Source organism: Clytia hemisphaerica, unplaced genomic scaffold (assembly GCF_902728285.1).
Source record: "Clytia hemisphaerica strain Z4C2 unplaced genomic scaffold, Clytia hemisphaerica genome assembly, whole genome shotgun sequence".
NCBI lineage: Eukaryota > Metazoa > Cnidaria > Hydrozoa > Leptothecata > Clytiidae > Clytia > Clytia hemisphaerica.
Genome location: NW_027103638.1, coordinates 1,191,000 through 1,212,161, shown reverse-complemented (window position 1 = coordinate 1,212,161; position 21,162 = coordinate 1,191,000). Strand labels below are relative to the sequence as shown.

The window sequence follows — 21,162 nt, the reverse complement described above, 5'->3', positions numbered from 1 at the left end:
TGGGCATTTCATTTCTTCCTTTGGTCGCATTGGCTTCATACTCTATTTCGGGCCTCCTTTTGCCCTCTGTTTGCTCTAAGGCCATTTTACCTTTAGAGTTCCGCATTGTTTTCCATATTCCGGAATTGGCCCTTTTAATCCGGAACTGGCTGATTTCCGAAATGAGGAATTTAGCTATTCTTACTTTATTTCAAATCTTAATTAGACTTTCTTTGTATTTTTCTAGCCTCAGGTTCAATCAAGAGTATTTAGAGTATTTGAGAGGTCGAGAGATTTTTATTTCTTTTTGCATATTATGTTTGTATAGTTAAAGTCTGTCCAGATATAATTGGCAGTGGAAACAAGAATGCCTGTAACTTTTGGTAGTCAAATATAATTATGGAAATTTTTTTTGCTTGTTTTAGAGAATCAAAAGCGCTATATTTGAATGTATTTTTGGTTGAAAAATTTGCGATTTTTAGCGGTTTAATTTGCAATTGTAAAAATTGAGCTTTTTTTCTACTTATGCTATAACATTCATTTTTACACCAGTGGTAGTTCAACCTTAGGTTAAGAAGTTTGTTAAATTTCAAGGCAAACAGAAAAGTCCTTCGGAAGATCTGGGACCCGAAATACCCCTTGGTAGCACTTTTCTGTGAAATATCAAATCTCCAACTTATACTACAAAACGGGGGTAGTGATATGGTTGATGAAACAGTTTTTCGATCATAACACATTTTACAATCTCTTTAAGGGACATAAAGTAGTAAAATGTAAACATTGCACGAACCACGTGTCATTAAAGAGAACAATTAAAATCACGTGTCCAAAACAAACTTGTAAAACAATTAAACAATCAAATTGGCCATATTTGGTTTGATTTTTTATTTTGACATGTGACATTTGTTTTGATTTTGTATCCGCTGCATACAGTTTGTTTACAAATTTGACAAGTACTGTTATGTCCCTTTAATGACCTCATAGCCAAACTGTGTTTAGTGTTTTGGGAATTAGCAAAGTTCTTTAATGACTTAAAAATAACAAAGGCAATATAAGTTCATGCTTATCCTTTCAATAAAAACAATTATACTGTATGATTTCACTTCGTTTCGAAATAATCAATGATACCAATAATACCAATGCACCAACACTTAACATTTTCCAACTTTTAATTGCACTGTTCAAAAAAGATAACATAACCCCCGTTTTTAGTAATAAGTTGGAGATTTGATATTTCACAGAAAATTGCTACCAAAGGGTATTTCGGGTCCCATATCTTCCGAAGGACTTTTCTGTTTGCCTTGAAATTTAACAAACTTCTTAACCTAAGGTTGAACTACCACTGGTGTAAAAATGAATGTTATAGCATAAGTAGAAAAAAAGCTCAATTTTTACAATCGCAAATTAAACCGCTAAAAATCGCGAGTTTTTCAACCAAAAATACATTCAAATATAGCGCTTTTGATTCTCTAAAACAAGCAAAAAAAATTTCCATAATTATATTTGACTATCAAAAGTTACAGGCATTCTTGTTTCCACTGCCAATTATATCTGGACAGACTTTAGTAAATGCACCAATAAAGTGATAGGAATCTTGCAATTAAAGAGTTGCTCTTTAACATTACCATATCACTACAACAACGCAGACAGCTTTTGTGATCTTTTTTACAAGTAAAAATAGGTGTGGGGTATAAGTAAGTAAATATCCGGGGGCGAGGGTACTTGGGTAATAATCAATAGCTATCGATAATCTAAAGACATTAAGCCAGACCCGATCAATCGAACTTGTCGAACCAATTGAACAATCTAACTCCATGCATTGGGTATTGAACAATTAAAGTTTGAGTAAATAAAATAATTGAGCTCTAAGATTTTTTTTAACATTGTGAGTGTTCATTCAAATTCGATGAATGGGTTGCGGTTGGCAATCTCTATTAACCTGACCTCGACCTCGACCTCGACCCTGTCTCTTGAAAAAGGTCGGACCCTCGACCCTTGGAAGAAAAGCCGACCCTCGACCAAAATACTATAAAAAGCCGACCCTGGGTAAAAAAAAATGCTTTGGTTACTTTTATAAGATTTTTTTGGATGAATATTTCAAAAACTAATCATTAGAACACTTAAAAATAGTCGTCGGTGGGGGGGGGGGAGGATGAGATCATTCTTCACAAACCCCCCCCCCCCCCATGGCATCATATTATTGACCAACATGTATAATCAGCCTCGTAACGATGTATCTCAAGCTTAACTTACGTTTTACGTTGACGCACGAGAGATCATATTTTATTATCTTCGGGTCTTCCACTCACAGTAAAACATCAAATTCAAAAAGCAGATGATAGTGACCCGGGGGGGGGGGGGGGGCGACGAGGCGTTGACATATTCTTATAAAAAGTGTCCCATTCCCCTGCGATTGTCTGCTCAATATCTAATATTAGGATATTCCAATCTCATTTTAAAACACTGTTAAAAACTGTTTTTTTACCCAGGGTCCACTTTTTATTGTATTTCGGTCGAGAGTCGGCTTTTTTCCAAGGGTCGAGGGTCGGCCTTTTTCAAGAGTCAGGATCGAGGTCGAGGTCGGGTTAATAGCGATTGCCGTTGCGGTTCGATCAGTGCAATTTTTCAATTTTCGACACGCTTGCTTCACTAGGTACGGAGGGCTTAATTACAGCTGATCGATTATTATTATTTTTACAAAATGGCCTAATTTCGACATCCCTCATATAATTCCAGCACCCTTCTTATAGATAGGATTAAAAGAAAGGTCAGAATCACTGATCTGTGACAAAAGAGATGTTTTCCTCTCTGACCCTTTACCAGCGATCCCGACCTTTTATTATTCCCAGTTTAAAGAAGGGTATTGAAATTAAGTGAGGGATGTCAATATTAGACAAATTTACGGTATTGATTATGAGAACCAAATGCTTGGTCATTGATTTAAAAATGTATCCGTCTTTTTGTATAAGATTCTCGTTTCCGCACTAAAATTCCTTTGCCATTTTTCTAGCGAAAAGAAAACCAGGACTGAGGGTAGTTCAAAAACAAGCTTTCGAAAGTAAGGCAATTGTATTAAAGATTTTCATTACCTTTAGAAATAAACCCTTTCAATCTTATGCTGTTTATCTCGGGAAAAATTGATTTTCAAAGATTCTGGAAAAATAACAAGAATCTTAGTGCAGAAATGGGAATTTTATACAAAAAGACGATAGGGATGAAGGGCAAGCAACTGCGGTAAAAAAGTTTTAGCTTTAAGGGAAGAAATTTTCATGCAGAAAGAAAATTAATCTTAAAATTGCTCTGAAATCCAAACAATACCCTACTCAGCCTGCTCAGCCTATTTTAAATATTTCATGTATTTTTCAAAAGTTGTGCTTTTTTGAGCCTGAAAACAGTCATTTTTTTTATTTAGCAATATATTGCCAAAAATACCCCTTAATGCCCAAATTAAACACCCGTCATGTTTATTTTTCAAGGTATCAGCCAAATTAAATGCCAGTCAAAGTTGATTGTGTTTGATTTTGTTCGATTGAGGAAGTATTGTATCCAATGTCATGAAAGTCTGTCTCAAAATACTTTACTTTTTTAAGCAATTTCTCAGGACTCATTTATAAAGTAAAAAGTTCTTCATCGTTGGAAAGTTATATAAAAGTTGAATAATCTAAAATAATAAAAGTTTTTGAAATATTGAGAGATAATATGAAGAAAAATTAAAGAAGATTGAAAAATGAAGATTCTTACTTCTTGCTTGCGATGAGACTAAAGTATATTTGAACATGGAGGATTTCGAATCTCTCTCTGCACAGATTTTACTCTAAGGTTCCAAATAAACGGTCCCCGCTTGTTAATTTTTCGAATAGAATCCCCCCATTTATTAATTTTTAAGAATTGTCAAAGAGAAGGTCTCTTATTTTGCTCTAAATAGCCTGATTTTGGTCCAAATTTCCTTATTTTTGGGTTTTCAAAAGTACGATTTCCAAACCCCCCCGGCAATTAGGTCCCGTTTATTAAGATCTCGAAAATTCTCCACCCCCCCCCCATTTATTTGAACGCCCCCCCCCCCTAACCTGAAGAGTACGTATCTTACTAAGGTAAAAAGTAAAAAGTTATCCCTGTTGAGTAGGGCTATAACACCCAAAAATGACCAAAATATAGCAAATATATATATGTGAAGAAATAAAAATTTCTGTCCAACTATATTCACTCAGGAGATTTGGGGTGGCAGAGCAGCATATGCATTTCGTCTTTATTAGGACTCGTCAGCACTGCATACTATATATACCTATATATACTTTGAGCTTTTAAAATTCAGGCAAACTTTCACTTTATAGTTATTTTCGATACCAGTCTGAGTTTTTTGTCTCCAATTTTGGAGTCACTTCAGATATTTTCTAGCTGGTCTTTTTGCATTTATATCGATACATCCACTTTCTTTTTTGTTAGCGCGAAACTTTTTCATGACGTAATCTTTTCATTGGACAAAAAAGGTTGACTGTTGCGGCTTAGTACTTTGCAAATTTATCTTGACAAAGATATTCGATAAATTTTTAAATAAATTTTATTATTAAATCCATCTCAAAAGTATGTGTATCTCAAGCTTTTTGACATTTTCTCAGCCCTCATTTATGCAATCTGTGTTCAGATTATAGTATCTTTCTTGGGTAAAAAGTTACAGCCTTTTAAAGTAGACCTGAAACAGCCAAAAATGACAAAAAATAGCAAGAATACCAACTGCTGTTTAATATTATTGTTTCATTCTATGATCTATCTATCATCTATGAATAATCGTGCACTGTGCGAAATTTTCGAGTCGTCTTGAATTTGAAAAACATTCTAAAATATAACAATCGACCTGAATTAGAATTAAAGAAGGGACATGGTAATAAAATTGCTTCATTTTTGGATGTTGATATTCAAATTTAAAATAAGTTATTTCTAAAGGCAAACTTTTTGATGAACGTGATGCATTCCCGGGAGGTACTAGGGCAAAATGGGTTACGGGGATGCTCCGCTGGTCAGGGTACCTTTTTAAACATCCACGAGTCCCAGGTAGGGTCGCAAAAACACTAAAATAGAAAAACCAGTCCCTCGTAGGGTGCCTAATTTTGGAAAATTTGGGGAAAAAGTAGAAAATTTAAGAACATTTTGGAATTTCAGTCCCATTCAGGGTCACTTTTTTCGCAAATTTCGAGTCCCACGTAGGGTCCATTTTTCGAACCTCAGCGGATCACCCCCGTCGGACGACAAGGGTAGTACCCCCCCCGGATGCATTTCCTTTTGAAATCGTTAGAATGCCAGACAGATCTTCCAACATGACTTCCAAGACTTGCTGAGTCTCCGTATTGCTTGAATGTCTTTTTTAACTAGTAGTTTTATCGAGTCTTGTCACTGCCTGTTTAGGAGAATGCTGAAACAAGGTGCAAACAAACCAGGAATACGGAAAGTCTTGAAGAGATTGTATGGTAGATCTTCCTTTCTTGAAGAGTTCGGCGCCGACTCAAAGTTATCTTGTGATAGCCTACTGGATTTTTCATGATATTTTTTCTATTTTATTTACTTTGATCTTGCCGATTTTTATTTTTGCTACTTCGGTGGACCTGTGTCGCAGGTGACCCTGTTTTCTTCTTGGTACATAAGTCGGTCCAGCAACAAAGGTCGAAACTGAGCTACCACCCTTACAATATTGGCACCGGATTTGTCGTTTTATTGGATTTGTCTTTTCATGTGTATGTCAGATGGAAATGGTTATTTAGGTGTGTGGCATTGGGTCGATGGATGTGTACTAAGTGACAGCTTTTACACTAGGCTTTGATAGTGGTAATATTCGAGCATTTGTTTTGAACTATTTCCATCGATGATCCTTCAGATCCTTACTATTGATTTTGTCGTATATATTTTTTCTCTGGATTGATTTGCTAGTTTTGGGTTCAGTTAGTTGTTAAACTTTTTCTTTTGGAAAGGTAGTTTTTGGCCTTCATTAACAGCTCTGTATTGCTTTCTTCATGTTTGAATTAGGGTCCTTTCATAGGCCGTCCAAGTAGACCAAAAATTTTCGCCATTGCGTCAATGTTTGTTTAGTTTTCTCGAATCATACTAGAAAAAATTTCGATTTGAATTCCTTTTTGATGTGACACTAAATTCTCACATATTATAAAAGGCTTCTTTTGAGGGGACTTGTGTAACTTATGGCATGTATCTCAAAAAGTAATGATTAAAACAGGATGAAATTTTCACCTTAGATTAGATGCATCCTTTATTTTGAGAGGAAACAATTCACGAAAAATGTATTTTGAAAAAACAATGACGTCATCTTTTTTTTCTCAAAAGTTTGAGATTACCAATACCTTTCATTGAGCAAAATTAAATAATGTTTTAATCAGTACCTTTTGAGATATTCAAATTTACGTCTTCAATTATGGCGTTATAAAGCGCTTTTTCTCTAATTTCTAATAAAAAGAGAAAAAATTAAGTTTCTCTCCATCCTTATACGCTTCTTTTGAAGAATAAATGACAATGTTAAAAGTCCCCAATTTTCTGCGTCAAACTTATGTCCTTTTTGGACATGCAAATCAGAAACGTTGGGCGTCACCCAAATTATCTTTGAAACTTGCCTCGACTGTCCTGAGGATATACAACTTCAAAAACATAGACAGAAATGTGTGTTCTGAATATGTATAACGATACTTTTTGATAAAGTATAAAACCTACCTCTTCCTTTGACATTAACAACAAACTCTTGATTGGTGCCATCAGTTTGCAATGTTTTCATTTTAATAGAATGAACGAACCCCGACGCCATCTCCTTACGAATCTGAACTAACAGTATATCATTCAATGGTCTGATCAAGTATTCGTTTTGTTGTAATCCTTCATATACGATTTCTGTTTTTTCGTCGATTTCTTTGCCGACATCAATAGCAGTGATATTAGCAATGTTCAAGTTTTTGAAATTCAAAGTGATTTGAACGTCTTTGTAAAGGTTTCTTTCAAGCCTGCAAAATAAAATTCATCCATTTTAAATACTTAAGGGAGTCACATGAAGGATAGAGAAAATTGAAATTTTACATTTTTCATCATATCTTTTGAAGCAGAAAAGATTTGTAAATGAAACTTTCCAAAAATGTAATATAACTATAGAGAATGTGAAAAATTAAAAAAAAATTCTAAAAATAGCCAAGACGGGGGTAATATCAGCCAGGGGGTAATGCACTATCAAAATACTATGGCAGCGTTTTAGAAAAATCTATAAAAGCTATTCCAAAAATTTTTTTTGGAGGTTGCTAGTATTTGGAGAAGCTGTGGAATGAATGGAAATTTTTTTCAAAATTTCATTTCAGGGGGTCTGGAACCTAAAAAATGGAAAATTTAAGTTTTTTCGGGTTTTGAAATTGAAAAGTGATTTTTTCAAAATTCTACTCCATTCATTCCATAGCAAACCATAAATGGAGCAACTCCTGAAAATTTCATGATCATAGCTCTTTCCAATCCTGAAAAAACGTTGCCAAGGTGTGCGAAAACCCCCTGAAACCTATTTTGAGAAAATGGTCCGTAAAGTCAGAAGTGAGATATAAATCTCTATTTCTCTAATAAATCGACCGTTTTACAAAATTCTTTCTGTGTTTGACTAAAATGGAATAAAGTACTACTTTATATACTTTAGAAAGGGCTTTGAAATACCATAATAGTCCAGAAATTCTAAATTATCACTTTCACGTGATGCGCGCCAATCCTTAAAATTTTGCGCCAAACTCCACGTCAACATCGATTTAAGTCAATTTTAATGTGTTTTCACAACAATAACCACATTTTCAATGTAATAGATCATCCTAGTATATTTTCCTCACTGCATCTGTCAGTTATAAGTTAATTTAACGTTTATCTGTAGTAATACAAGAATCCACTTGGACGTTGGACATCACGCGTGCCGTGCACAATTTCTCCTCGTGAATGTAAATAATCCCACACCTAATAGTCCCAGACCTTCAATAATTCATCTCACACAATTGTTAAACCAGCCTCCAGGCTTTCAATATCTTTAACACTTGGATCTTTGAATAGATACATCATTAAATATGCCTTCGGTCCATTAAAGTTTGTTCTTCAAAGTTTTTCGGTGTTCATCAGAAACGTTGACTTTGGGAATCAAGTCTTTGGTCTCACCTGGCTCAAGCTTCCTTAGTTGAGAAGAATGACATCAAAGAGCTAAAAGTGTCATCAGTCAGTCCAACATTTCCAAATTAAAACAGCTTTCATAGTCAAAAACACTGCTGACAGCCTCCAAATTCGTGTGTTTTTTAAAAATATTACTTTTTCGGTTACCATCTTTGATTACGTCATATTAGGAAATCCCGCGGAAAAAAGGCGTTATTGACTTAGACGCCCGAAAAGGGCGTAAAAAGATCTTTCGTTTGGTATGCCATGATCCTATGTTTAGATCAGCCATAAAGAAATTGGGCCCTAGCAACGGGTATGATTTTTCGTTGCTAAGGAAAATACTTCAGATCAAGGTCTAGAAAAAACCTTATATCTCAGGAAATATAAATGCTACAGCCTTAAAATTTTCAAGGTGTGTTCAGAAAGGGTATAGGGTCATGAAACGCGCAAAATCTCGAAATCGATAATTTTTTCACCAAATCTCAAAGCTTCATGTGACTCCCACCTTAACTGAAAACAACCGAAGCTTTAAACTACATGATAAAACCAAGATATAATACAAACTGTCAAGGCCACATTGTCCCTCTGATAGCCCTTGCTCACAAACGTCAGTCGGCAAGAATTTATGTTCGACCTCAAATATTCGTCGGTAAAAAAACTTAAGTAACTGAGTAATCTCTTCGACACTTTTTACCGGCGAATTTCGGGCAAAAAGTTACCTGATCTCCTTAGATTCCAATTTTTGACGTTCTAAATGAAAAAAATACAGAGACATAAATTTACTTCGTCAGGTCTTTGACACGAGGAGAAAGTGGGGATAACCCCCAAAAAATGTCACGTAAAGTTTTGAATGTAATATTAGGATTCCAAGTGATAAATATTTATGTCAAAAAGGGTCATTTCTTCAGTCGATTAATAAGGTAGGGTATAAAAATAATATTTGATAAAAAATTGAGAGGTTCAAGTATCTAAAGAGGTTTACTAACGGCAATGAAAGGGATTGAGTTCCATTAAACAAGGGTCAAGTTTCCCTGTATAATCAAGAGAAAGTAATTATATAGAAGAAAATAGAATATATTCACCTCTTTTGACGTTCCAAGAATCGATAACTTGTTTCAAAATGTCTTTACTTGCTTTATTTTGTTCATTAATGAGGTGATTTTGCATGTTTGTCATCAGCGTCTTGTGGTAGTTCATCAAAGTATTCAAATCAATTTGTACAGTCTGATTTCTTAAGTTATGAAAATCAATCATTTTAGCATATTTTAGTTTGATCAGCAGCTTATCAATATCGTCCATGGTGTCATCAAATTTCTGTTGCTGTTTAAACTCTTCCGGGTTGCCGTGTTTAATACCGTTTCTAGACTTCCGAGCATCCTTTATAATTGCTTTGGAAGGATTTGGTAGCATAAGAAATTCCATAGCAACAAGGGTTATGATAGTCACGTCCCAATTTTTAGAGTCCGTTAAACCATTTTGGGGTAAAATTAAATCGTATTGATCCTGAAAAATTTTCTTTTGGTTCAACAAAGTGTCTAGCTTCCTTTTCCTCATAGGATCGGTGAAAAAATTGAACAGGTCGATACCATCAGCAGGTAAAAGAATTTGAACCAACGTTGTATCACGACACATTCCTAATAAGCCATCTTTTAGGTGAATATCGATACTTAAAGTCGCCTTCAAGTAATTGCCATTTTCAATAATTACTTTTGAGTTTGAACTACCCATTTTGATTTTTCACTTTAAACAATTTGTTTACTAAATTAGATGAAAGAAATATTATTAGCCTATATCATAGGGTTTGTGTTTTGAGTGCAAGAAAATTTTCTACAGTATTGTAGTAACCCGGGGGGATTAGTCAAAAATGGGTGTTGGGTATGTGCGGACAATGTCGGTTTTTGTTTGCTTCCCCACGGTATAAGTGGTGTTTTATGATGTTTTATACCCCCCCCCTTTGTTGACGTGTTTTTTCGACTTTTTCAAAAGTAAATTTTGAATTTAGAAGTTTTAAAAACTTGAGAACCTCTGTACCAATTATAAAAAAGCTATAACATGCCAAATTTTAAGTTTGTTTTCTCTTTTTTATTACAATGCAAAATAAAATCATTAAAAATTCACATTATTTTGGACACAATAAGCCATCAAACCCTTATACTTTTTTCTGGGTCATCTAATAATTTGTTTTGGAAAAATATTTTTCAGGCTAATTCAAATTTCTTTTTATCTTTTCTAACCAATTTGGATTCAATTTTAGCCATTTTCACAATACATGTTTTCTTAATCAAACGAAAATTCGAACTCAGGCTAGTCTGAATCGCAGACCTCTACAAAACCTAAGGTAGTCACTGTAAAAAATAATTTTCTTAAGCTAGATAGTCATCTCAATTTAAGAAAACTTAACTGATTTTAAGATCTCATTTCTTAAATTAAAATTAAAATTTTCGAGTTTTGAAAAAAGTGTACGTTATCCTAAAATTAGATAAAATTTCTTATATTCTAGGGCGGTCAGATAAAATATCTAGAGCTATAGAGAAAGTGCGCGAAGCGAAATAAAAGGATTTACTAAAGCATGAAAACTTCTTTTGTTTTTAATCAAAAGAATAGTTTATTGAATGAAAAATTTCACTACGAAGGTTTTAACATTTTTTTGAAGTTTTTTTTGTGAGAAGTTTTGTATGTATATTGAAGAGATTCTTTTTGAGGGGAGAAGAGCAAAGACAAGACCCAATTATAAGATAAGTATTTTTTTATATGTTAACTTTACTGAACACCTACCTACCTACAATCTTACAAATATGGTTTGAGCCTGTTTCACTTAATGATCACAAGAGCATAAGGGATATATTCTAGCAAGATTCGTAACGATATCAATTTTCTTGAATGAGACACTTCGTATAGGCAAGCATAAATGCGTGGCAACAATTACAATTTGTAGTCTTGTACTACCTAAATTGTGCAGACTACCGGGCTACCTTAACGGAGCGGCCTGTTTGTTTCTACAAAACCTTAGAAAGGCAGAAACAATTTGTAGTCATGTGCTACCTAAATTGTACAGACTACCGGGCTACCTTAATGGAGCGGCCCGTTTGCTTCTACAAAACCTTAGAAAGATAACAGTAACATTGGCAAGTCAGTGTGGAAACAATTTGTAGTCATGTGCTACCTAAATTGTACAGACTACCGGGCTACCTTAATGGAGCGGCCCGTTTGCTTCTACAAAACCTTAGAAAGATAACAGTAACATTGGCAAGTCAGTGTGGAAACAATTTGTAGTCATGTGCTACCTAAATTGTACAGACTACCGGGCTACCTTAATGGAGCGGCCCGTTTGCTTCTACAAAACCTTAGAAAGATAACAGTAACATTGGCAAGTCAGTGCAGAAACAATTTGTAGTTATGTGCTACCTAAATTGTGCAGACTACCGGGCTACCTTAATGGAGCGGCCTGTTTGTTTCTACAAAACCTTAGAAAGATTACTGTAACATTTGGCAAGACAGTGTGGAAACATTTTGTAGTCATGTGCTACCTAAATTGTGCAGACTACCGGGCTACCTTAATGGAGCGGCCTGTTTGTTTCTACAGAACCTTAGAAAAATTACTGTAACATTGGCAAGTCAGTGCAGAAACAATTTGTAGTCATGTGCTACCTAAATTGTGCAGACTACCGGGCTACCTTAATGGAGCGGCCCGTTTGCTTCTACAAAACCTTAGAAAGATAACAGTAACATTGGCAAGTCAGTGCAGAAACAATTTGTAGTCATGTGCTACCTAAATTGTGCAGACTACCGGGCTACCTTAATGGAAAGGCCCGTTTGTTTCTACAAAACCTTAGAAAGATAACAGTAACATTGGCAAGTCAGTGTGGAAACAATTTGTAGTCATGTGCTACCTAAATTGTGCAGACTACCGGGCTACCTTAATGGAGCGGCCTGTTTGTTTCTACAAAACCTTAGAAAAATTACTGTAACATCGGCAAGTTATTGCAGAAACAATTTGTAGTCATGTGCTACCTAAATTGTGCAGACTACCGGGCTACCTTAATGGAGCGGCCCGTTTGCTTCTACAAAACCTTAGAAAGATAACAGTAACATTGGCAAGTCAGTGCAGAAACAATTTGTAGTCATGTGCTACCTAAATTGTGCAGACTACCGGGCTACCTTAATGGAAAGGTGCGTTTGTTTCTACAAAACCTTAGAAAGATAACAGTAACATTGGCAAGTCAGTGTGGAAACAATTTGTAGTCATGTGCTACCTAAATTGTGCAGACTACCGGGCTACCTTAATGGAACGGCTTGTTTGTTTCTACAAAACCTTAGAAAAATTACTGTAACATCGGCAAGTTAGTGCAGAAACAATTTGTAGTCATGTGCTACCTAAATTGTGCAGACTACCGGACTAACTTAATGGAGCGGCCCGTTTGCTTCTACAAAACCTTAGAAAGATAACAGTAACATTGGCAAGTCAGTGTGGAAACAATTTGTAGTTATGTGCTACCTAAATTGTGCAGACTACCGGGCTACCTTAATGGAAAGGCCCGTTTGCTTCTACAAAACCTTAGAAAGATTACTGTAACATTTGGAAAGTCAGTGTGGAAACAATTTGTAGTCATGTGCTACCTAAATTGTGCAGACTACCGGGCTACCTTAATGGAGCAGCCCGTTTGCTTCTGCGTAAAGACCTTGAATACTATTTTGGACTTTTTTCTGGTACAAGCCATTTATATTGAAATCAAAGCTCTTTGTATTTTTTTTTCAGGAAAAGTGAAGTGCAAACCCGGAAGGGAAACGTCATCTACTTGTCTACATCTCTACAAGTCGTTTTCAAAAGGTAAGAAAATTTCTGTAATTCTTTACCCAGCACCTTCAATATTTGCAACTTCATCACTCCAAGTACAAAATCTCTTCAGAGTCATTTAGCAAACGTAGGGGGAAAGAAGCACTTACTTATCTTTGAGCTATGTTGGCTTGTGAAGTCTAATATATTCTAATTTCCTTTTCTACAGGAGACTAATCAACCGAACGCAAGAAAGAAAGAACTGTTTGCCTGAGATGCCAAGACTAATGGTAGAAGTTAGGACATGAAAATCGTTTATCGTGTATGGTAGCAAGATTTTGACGGTGGAGCCGCTTCCACTCGGTTTCTTATGTTTAATGGTTTTGTTTTACTTGCTCCACGAATACTATCCAACAGACAGAGCTGATTACCTACATGCATGACAATCTAGCACCGGATCGTCTTCAAAGAAACTTGTTGTAAAGATTCTCATTACGAAAGCTTTAATAATGCAGTAAAAAGACTTCAGAATTTCTACCCAGCGATTTCAACACCTCTATGTCACAGAGCCGCTGGGACCCCCGCCCAACTGGAAAATTTGACAAAAATTTCGTCCCGGTAGGAAAAAAACCTGAAATTTCAGTCCCACTGCTCGGAAATTAACTTTGATTCCTTCCCTATTCGAAATAAACTATTCGCACTGAAATTCTTATCCCCAATGAGGAAAAAAGTTCCACCGGGGCTGTGAGACAGGGGTGTATTTCATTTTGTGGTTTATTTTTAATTTCGCCTAGCGAAAGTATTGTTTTCAGCGTGTTTCTGCGGCGACGGCGGCGGTTAGGAATTTTTTTCGGGCGTAACGGGAGGAATGAGGGCGTCACATATAGGGCGTCCCAGGATACTTTGCTAAGACAAGGCCCTGTCTATACTTTAACTTGAAATAAGTAATGCTAATTACCTTGGGATTTATGATGAAATGTAACACGGGTCCAAATCTATCGCTATTCCCCAAGCTTCTGACCGCTGAAGTACAAATAGATCTATGTGGCTGAAAATGATCCTGTTTTGTATTCATCATTGTCAGATTTTTTACAAACATATCACTATGAGAATTCAATAAAGGATACTAAAACACAATTCCTGTGTAAATTTGAACAAGATTGGAGAAATCTTCAGTGTTATGGCTGAAAATTATCGTTTTTGGACTTTGATGTCGTAATTTCATGGCGACTGGCGACCGTTCCTTTTGATTTTTCAAACCCGACACAGATTTTTCACAAACATATCACTATGAGAATTCAATAAAGGATACTAAAACACAATTCCTGTGTAAATTTGAACAAGATTGGAGAAATCTTCACAGTGTTATGGCTGAAAATGATCGTTTTTGGACTTTGTCGTAATTTCATCGCTGCTGGCGACCGTTCCTTTTGATTTTTCAAACCCGACACAGACTCTTTACAAACATATCACTATGAGAATTCAGTAAAGGATACTAAAACACAATTCCTGTGTAAATTTGAACAAGATTGGAGAAATTTTCACAGTGTTACCGTGAGATTGGGTAACTTGCATCAGTGGAGGCTAACATGCATAGTCTTCAAATAAAAGACCTAGCTGGTCATTAAAATACAACTACGCAGCTCCTCTCGCAGCTCTAGTCTACCATTTTTGTTTTGACTTAACTTTGTATTTTAATGACCAGCTAGGTCTTACATTTGAGGGCTATGCATGTTAGCCTCCACTGTTGCAAGTTACCCAATCTCACGGTATGGCTGAAAATGATCGTTTTTGGACTTTGTCGTAATTTCATCGTGGCTGGCGACCGATCCTTTTGATTTTTCGATTTTTCAAACCCGACACAGATTTTTTACAAACATATCACTATGAGAATTCAGTAAAGGATACTAAAACACAATTCCTGTGTAAATTTGAACAAGATTGGAGAAATTTTCACAGTGTTATGGCTGAAAATGATCGTTTTTGACTTTGTCGTAATTTTATCGCGGCTGGCGACCGTTACTTTTGAATTTTCAAACCCGACACAGATTTATTACAAACATATCACTATGGGAATTCAGTAAAGGATACTAAAACACAATTCCTGTGTAAATTTGAACAAGATCGGAGAAATTTTCACAGTGTTATAACTGAAAAATGATATTTTTTGGACTTTGTTGTAATTTCATTGGCTGGGGCGACCGTTCCTTTTGAAGATTTTTCAAACCCGAAACAGGTTTTTTCCAAATATACCACTATTTATTACATACACACTATTGTACCATTTTATTTGGTTTATCCTCCTCTCCAAGAATTATCCCAACAGAAAAAATAATGCTTAGCTAAAAGCCGTGGCCTCTAATTAGGCTATTTTTCTTTTCAAAATTTTATCCGGACAATCAAATTAACGGTGCATCATGGCTTCACTATTGGCAAGTTTAGAAAAAGATTAATTTATAAGAACTTGAAGATATTAACTCCTAAATGTTTATCTCCTTTAGCTCCAATTTTGAACTTTTTAGTTGAGGATGAGTGGGGGGGGGTTGGGGGTTGGGGTTGGTTCTTTAGGCAAGAAAGTGCACGTGTAATCACTTAGAAGAACTAAACTCTCAGCTGTCTTTTTTATATTCGTTAAGATTATTTCTCATGCTCGCTCTGCAATAGAATTATTACTTTGCTTTCTGATCTGTTCTGATTAGTAGTTTGTGGGCAACGTTCTAACTGAACAAACTCATCTTTCACATCTTTTAATCTCTTAAGCCGGAGCTTCCAGCGCAGCTGGTTTATTTGCGTTAATTTCAAATTGTAAAAATTTCATGACTGTTAAATACTTGACTAATTATATTTGTGTAATTAATAAAGTAGTTTGATTTAGCGGTTCAAATTTCTGCCATGCTGGAAAAAAAGGACAAATGATGTCCACTAATTGCACAAGTTTGAGAGAAGACTGTTAAATTTTTGCGAATTCGGCCTATTATATTTTTGTCTCTTCGGGGGAGAGGCACGAAGAAGAGAACTGTTTATCTCTCTGCAAAAAAACAACAAAATAACAAGATATACACAGTATGTGGCCCCCAAAACGGCGATCAAATTTGAAATTTCTCTCAAATTTAGAGGAAAAGAGAAAAAAAATTTTGCTGCATGAAAACCTTTAATATCTCTACTTTATTTCCTGGAAGTTCTTTTTCAAAATTTTTAATTTCAACAATATTTTTCAATCGCTTAAAGATAGGTAGCTTTTTTCTAGTGGCCCCCAAAACGGAGGTTTGAAATTTTAGCCATTTCTCGAGATATCTTTAAGATCTGAATACAAAATTTTGACCATAGTTTTGAAATGTGATTTAGAGGGTTTTGGGCATAAATTTATTTGATAAAATTTTAACAGTATACCCCTGGTTGTCAAAATGCAGGTGCGGGGCCCCCAAAACGGAGGTGTAGTTAAAATCAAATTATTAAGCCCAGTGGTAATAGGGGGAAAAACTATGAACATATTTGTGTTTGCCCTTAAATTTACGACCCGATGGATGTAAAATTTATGATTTTTATGAAATATTTGAAGATTTTCGATATTTCAAAGTCCAAACTGAAAATTTAGAAATTTTCAAAATGACAATTTTGATTTAACAACGTCTTAATCAAGTTTTTGAAAACAAATCTCTTTTGAAAATAGTTCCATTCATGTATGGAATAAGCTGTGAAAATTTTAGAAAAAAAGCTTAACTGAAACTGAAAATATTAAGCTTTAAAGATATTTTTCTCCTATATTTTGCAAAAAATGACAGAATTTGCCGTTTTTGCTGATTCAGCGAAAATTTTTATATATAATGTTAACTTTTTGTTATAAACTATTAACTCAAGGTGATAGGAATAGAATCCCAAAATTTTTTGCTTTTTCTCATATTTAGAATTTTCGGTTTTGTCAATGCTGATTCTAGGGCTCCAAAATACTGGTTGACCTTCAAGATGCTATATCTTTTACCCAGCCTCTAAAGTCACAGATGTATTTGCATTTTCTGAACGGCATTAGGTGTAGAAAGTTTCCTTTACCCCGTTTTCATAACTTATTTTCAATATCCAAGGTGCTAGAGTGAGTTATATGCAATTTTTATCTAATTTTGGTGTTAAAATATTTCCTTTAGAGCAAATATGTTATTTTGAATCTGTCTCAAACCAGCAAAAACATGCTCATTTTTAAGTATAACCATCATTCTTTCAAAATAAACAAAAATCGTTTAATTCTGATAAATCTACAAGTCAGAATCTTCATTTTAATGAAAACCTCCGTTTTGGGGGCCGTCTCCGTTTTGGGGGCCATATACTGTACACAAATTCAATTAATCGTTTAATCTATATTTGCATTAGCATGCCTACATTTACTCATATATTACTGATAGTGTATAATATCATAAAAGATGCTAACAAAGTTTTCCAATCAGCTGAATGATGAAAGAGATTGATTGAAACACTGCGTCGAAACTCGGAACTCTTGTGAACAATATCCCATAACCACAAAACGATGATTGTAGATTTGCACATGAAAAAATAAATTAATTAAAGATAAACATCAATCAGTCCCAAAATGAAGTATAAGCTAAATCTTTAGCCTTTCTCAGGCAAGAAAAAGTGAATTCTTATATTTTTTACGCCGCATTTTGACGAGACGTATAGGATTTAGTGATTTCTTTGTTTTTTGAATGGTATATTTTTTGAAACCTAGTGGGAAATTTTAGTTTCTATCTGTTATTTGTAGAAAAAACAGGCGGGTCACTCAAGGCCGCACAACTTTGGTGGGATGGGAAGGCTGCAAATCCTACTGCACTAAGGAGATCAAATTCTAGCCCTTCGGGCTTACTTCATTGATCAGTCCCAACTTAGGGCTGTTTTTAAGAGTGAAATGCATGCAGGTGTGTTTGAAAGTCTTTTCTTTAAGCACTTTTATTAGCGCATGTACCTCATATTTATCGATATACAGTATTTATAATTATCGATACATATTTTCAAGGCGAAATTTTCGACTTTTCAGTCGTCTTGTTATAACTACTATCGAGTTTTTTAGAACTTTTGTAGAGCTTAATTTTATTAATAATTTATACAGTTCGTTTTCGTACTTTTCAAACTTTTTTTCAGTGCAATCGAATGACCATATAATTGGGTTTCTTTTTTGTAGTTCTATTGTACCTTAAATTTAACCATCCCTTCATCGAGCAAAGTCTCGCATACACTAAGGATTTTAACTTGGAATTGTTTTTTAATGGAATTTTTTCGTACAGATAAATAAAGGTGTATACATGTTAATATTTTCGTTAATTTAATATTTTCGTTAATTGTTATTACTCTTAAAGATGTATATATGAAAGGCTTTCAACAGGCCTACTTTATTTTTGTTGATGATAGGATCCAAAAATCTCAAATTCGTCCATGGATGTATTGTTGGTCTGTCGAACTTGAGATTTTTGCGGCATTTTAATCACGGAGAAAAGATGAAACACCAGCCTTTTGGTTCAAATTATACAGACTCAATTTTATTGAAAATCACGCATTTCTGTCGGTACCCATTTCTGTCTTTACAATGTGTCAACTGGGTAATTCCCATATACAACAACTTAAATCAAGAAAGATCTCTATTGTGAAAATATCTAAAAACAAGATATGACAATATCCAATATCCTGTTTTGAGAAAAATATCATCTTAAAACAAGATAATTTAGGTTGAAATGTGCACTTGGTTTTAATCTTAAAACAAGAAAATTCTTCTAGATAAAAAATCTATGCCATCTCAAATCAAGATAAAATTTCTTACCCATCGGAATAGAAAATTTATCTTGAAAGTGGGATAATTGATCTAGTATTAAGAATTTTTATCTACGGTCGGGGATGTGGAGGTTCCTTATAAGAAACATTTTTTATAGGAATATCGATGTTTTATAAGAAACACTGCTTATAAATATCGATGTTTTATAAGAAACATTTTTTATAAGAATATCGATCATCCCAGTTAGGGTTAGGGTTGGAGACCCAAGCAATAGCATAATTATACTAATTATGCCATTAATGATGTAATTTTTACTATACGAGATTTTTCATTGACCGCCCTCATAAGGAGCACGAATCCGTTAGTGGATGCCAGCAGCCTAAACTCAGGTAAGTTATGGCATGTCTTAAAAAACCCGAAAATTACCACAACTTTTAAAGACCATTAGCCGGCAGAAAAAGTTTTTTTTGGGTCGAGATTGTCAGAAAACTAAAAATATTACAATGCTAGACTTACTGTATCACTTTTGGAAAGGGGAAATGCTAACTTAAATTTTAAGCTATCATAGTTTAAATCTGTTTCACGAGTTCAAGAGTCATGAAAAAATTTCTAAAAATAATTTTCCGAAAAAGCGTGATTTTTGAGAAAAATGAGGGGATTACATTTTTCTCTTTGTTTTTTGATGCGATTCAATTACAGTCACTTTAACCCTTTGACTCCGCTGTCGACCGCTGTTTTTGACCCTACAGCGCGCAGTGGTTTTTCATAAAAAGTCACCTTTTACGCAAACCGGTATAACTTTTAAACAAAACAACTTCAGCTAAAAAGTTACATATCTTTGGAAAGGAAAATTTATCTGCTTTCTTCTGAGCCATAACATAACTCCTATACTGCATTTTATCTCAGTCAAAGTTTCAAAAGGTTCAACACTACATTTTACGACACCGAAAAAAAGTGCAAAATATGGGCCAATGAAAATCTATTTTTTCAAAAGCTATTTTAGTGAAAAACAAATAAAAAACTTACAGAACAGCAGTAGAAGACATTGATGTGTTGAAGGATAAAAAAATTCTGCACTAAAACTGCCAAAATACTCGAAGAAATCTCAAATCCTTACCTCTAACTTTCATAACAGTCATTTCACCGCCTCCATCTTGAATTTGAACGTTTTTCAAATGTTTGTTTTGATTGCGCACTTCATCCTAAAGGCTGGCGCAAATGAATCCAACATTTGATCCAACATTTGATCCAACATTATTGTTGGACCAAATGTTGGGTTCATTTGCGCAAGTCATAATATTGCAACTTTTTAAGAAAATTGTTGGAAATCATGTTGGATGAAGTTTGATCGCCGTCAAACTTTTCATCCAACATTTTTTATGAGATTGACGTCACTTTTATGTTGGTTTCAATGTTGGATGCATTTGCGTAATCATGTTGGATGAAAATGTTTGACGTTTTTGCGCAAATGACTTTTCATGCAACTTTTCGAATTTTTCCACGTGACTTTTCGTCCAACATGTCGTCCAACAATGAATTGGAAATGTTGGATTGAATGTTGGATTCATTTGCGCCGGCCTTAACCCTTTGAAACCTATACTTTCCGGAATGGAAATTTATCGCTCTTTTCAAATATCATAACCATTTGATTCTCACAACAACAGAAAACTAAATATCATTGCTTAAATGACCATACATATAAAAGACGCGTATACGCGTCCCTCGTATATAGGCGCGGACGCACATGTGCGTCCCGCGTGGGCTAAGGGTTAAAGTTTTAATTATTATTACTTTTAGAATTCCCTTGATAATCAAAACATTCGAAAGGCTGGATCTTTTAAGCTTGGGACAATAGAATTTTTATTCCCTTGGGATTTCGAAAGAAACATTTTACCCCGAAGTTACTCTTTTATAAAAATTCAAGAAAGAAACAAGATGCTATGACACTCCTGCCTCACAGCCCCAGTGAAAATTTTCCCCACTTATATTCGTACTTTGTTGGTTATTATAAAGATTGATTACGGAGTACTGAAGGGATGAGAACTTGGGTTGGCTGATGAGGGTTATGCGTGGATGGGACCTCCGAAAACCGACCCTTAAAGAAACCAAATTTTTAATGAAGTGCTCCTTAGAGAGACTTTTTTACAATTGTTTCAGTCGAAATCAAAGGACCCTTAAAAGGACTATTTTAAAATTTCTGAAGGTGAAATAGGCCAGCTCCGCTGGAAGGTCGCTCAAATTTAAAGAGCTTAACCCTTTAAGTGCCAATGTCGAGTATATTGGGCATATACGGCCGCTGGCCTAATGACGTAATATAAAATTAAAACAAAAGCGACTGTACACGAGTCGATTTTTTGATAAAACGATATGAATCGATGAGACATGAATTTTCTACATTTATGTAACAGTAGTAATGTTGTGTATGTGATGTGAAGTCCAATTTTTGGTGTGCTTGTTTTGGTGTCGTGGAAAACTTTTTTAGTTAGTATCTATTTTGGTTTGT

General features: G+C 34.9%; 1 protein-coding gene across 1 annotated transcript in view; it reads right to left on the bottom strand.

Moving 5' to 3' along the window:
- LOC136802765 (uncharacterized) overlaps positions 1 to 9,893 on the bottom strand; it is a 31,897-nt gene extending 22,004 nt beyond the window's left edge. Inside the window, exons 1-3 of the mRNA XM_067059524.1 lie at positions 9,216 to 9,893; positions 8,853 to 8,883; positions 6,688 to 6,971 (exon numbers count right to left, since the gene is read on the bottom strand). Coding sequence (XP_066915625.1) covers positions 6,688 to 6,971; positions 8,853 to 8,883; positions 9,216 to 9,861 — 961 coding nt within the window. The 5' untranslated portion in view covers positions 9,862 to 9,893. The remainder of the gene's footprint in view (positions 1 to 6,687; positions 6,972 to 8,852; positions 8,884 to 9,215) is intronic.
- Positions 9,894 to 21,162: the final 11,269 nt, after the last annotated feature.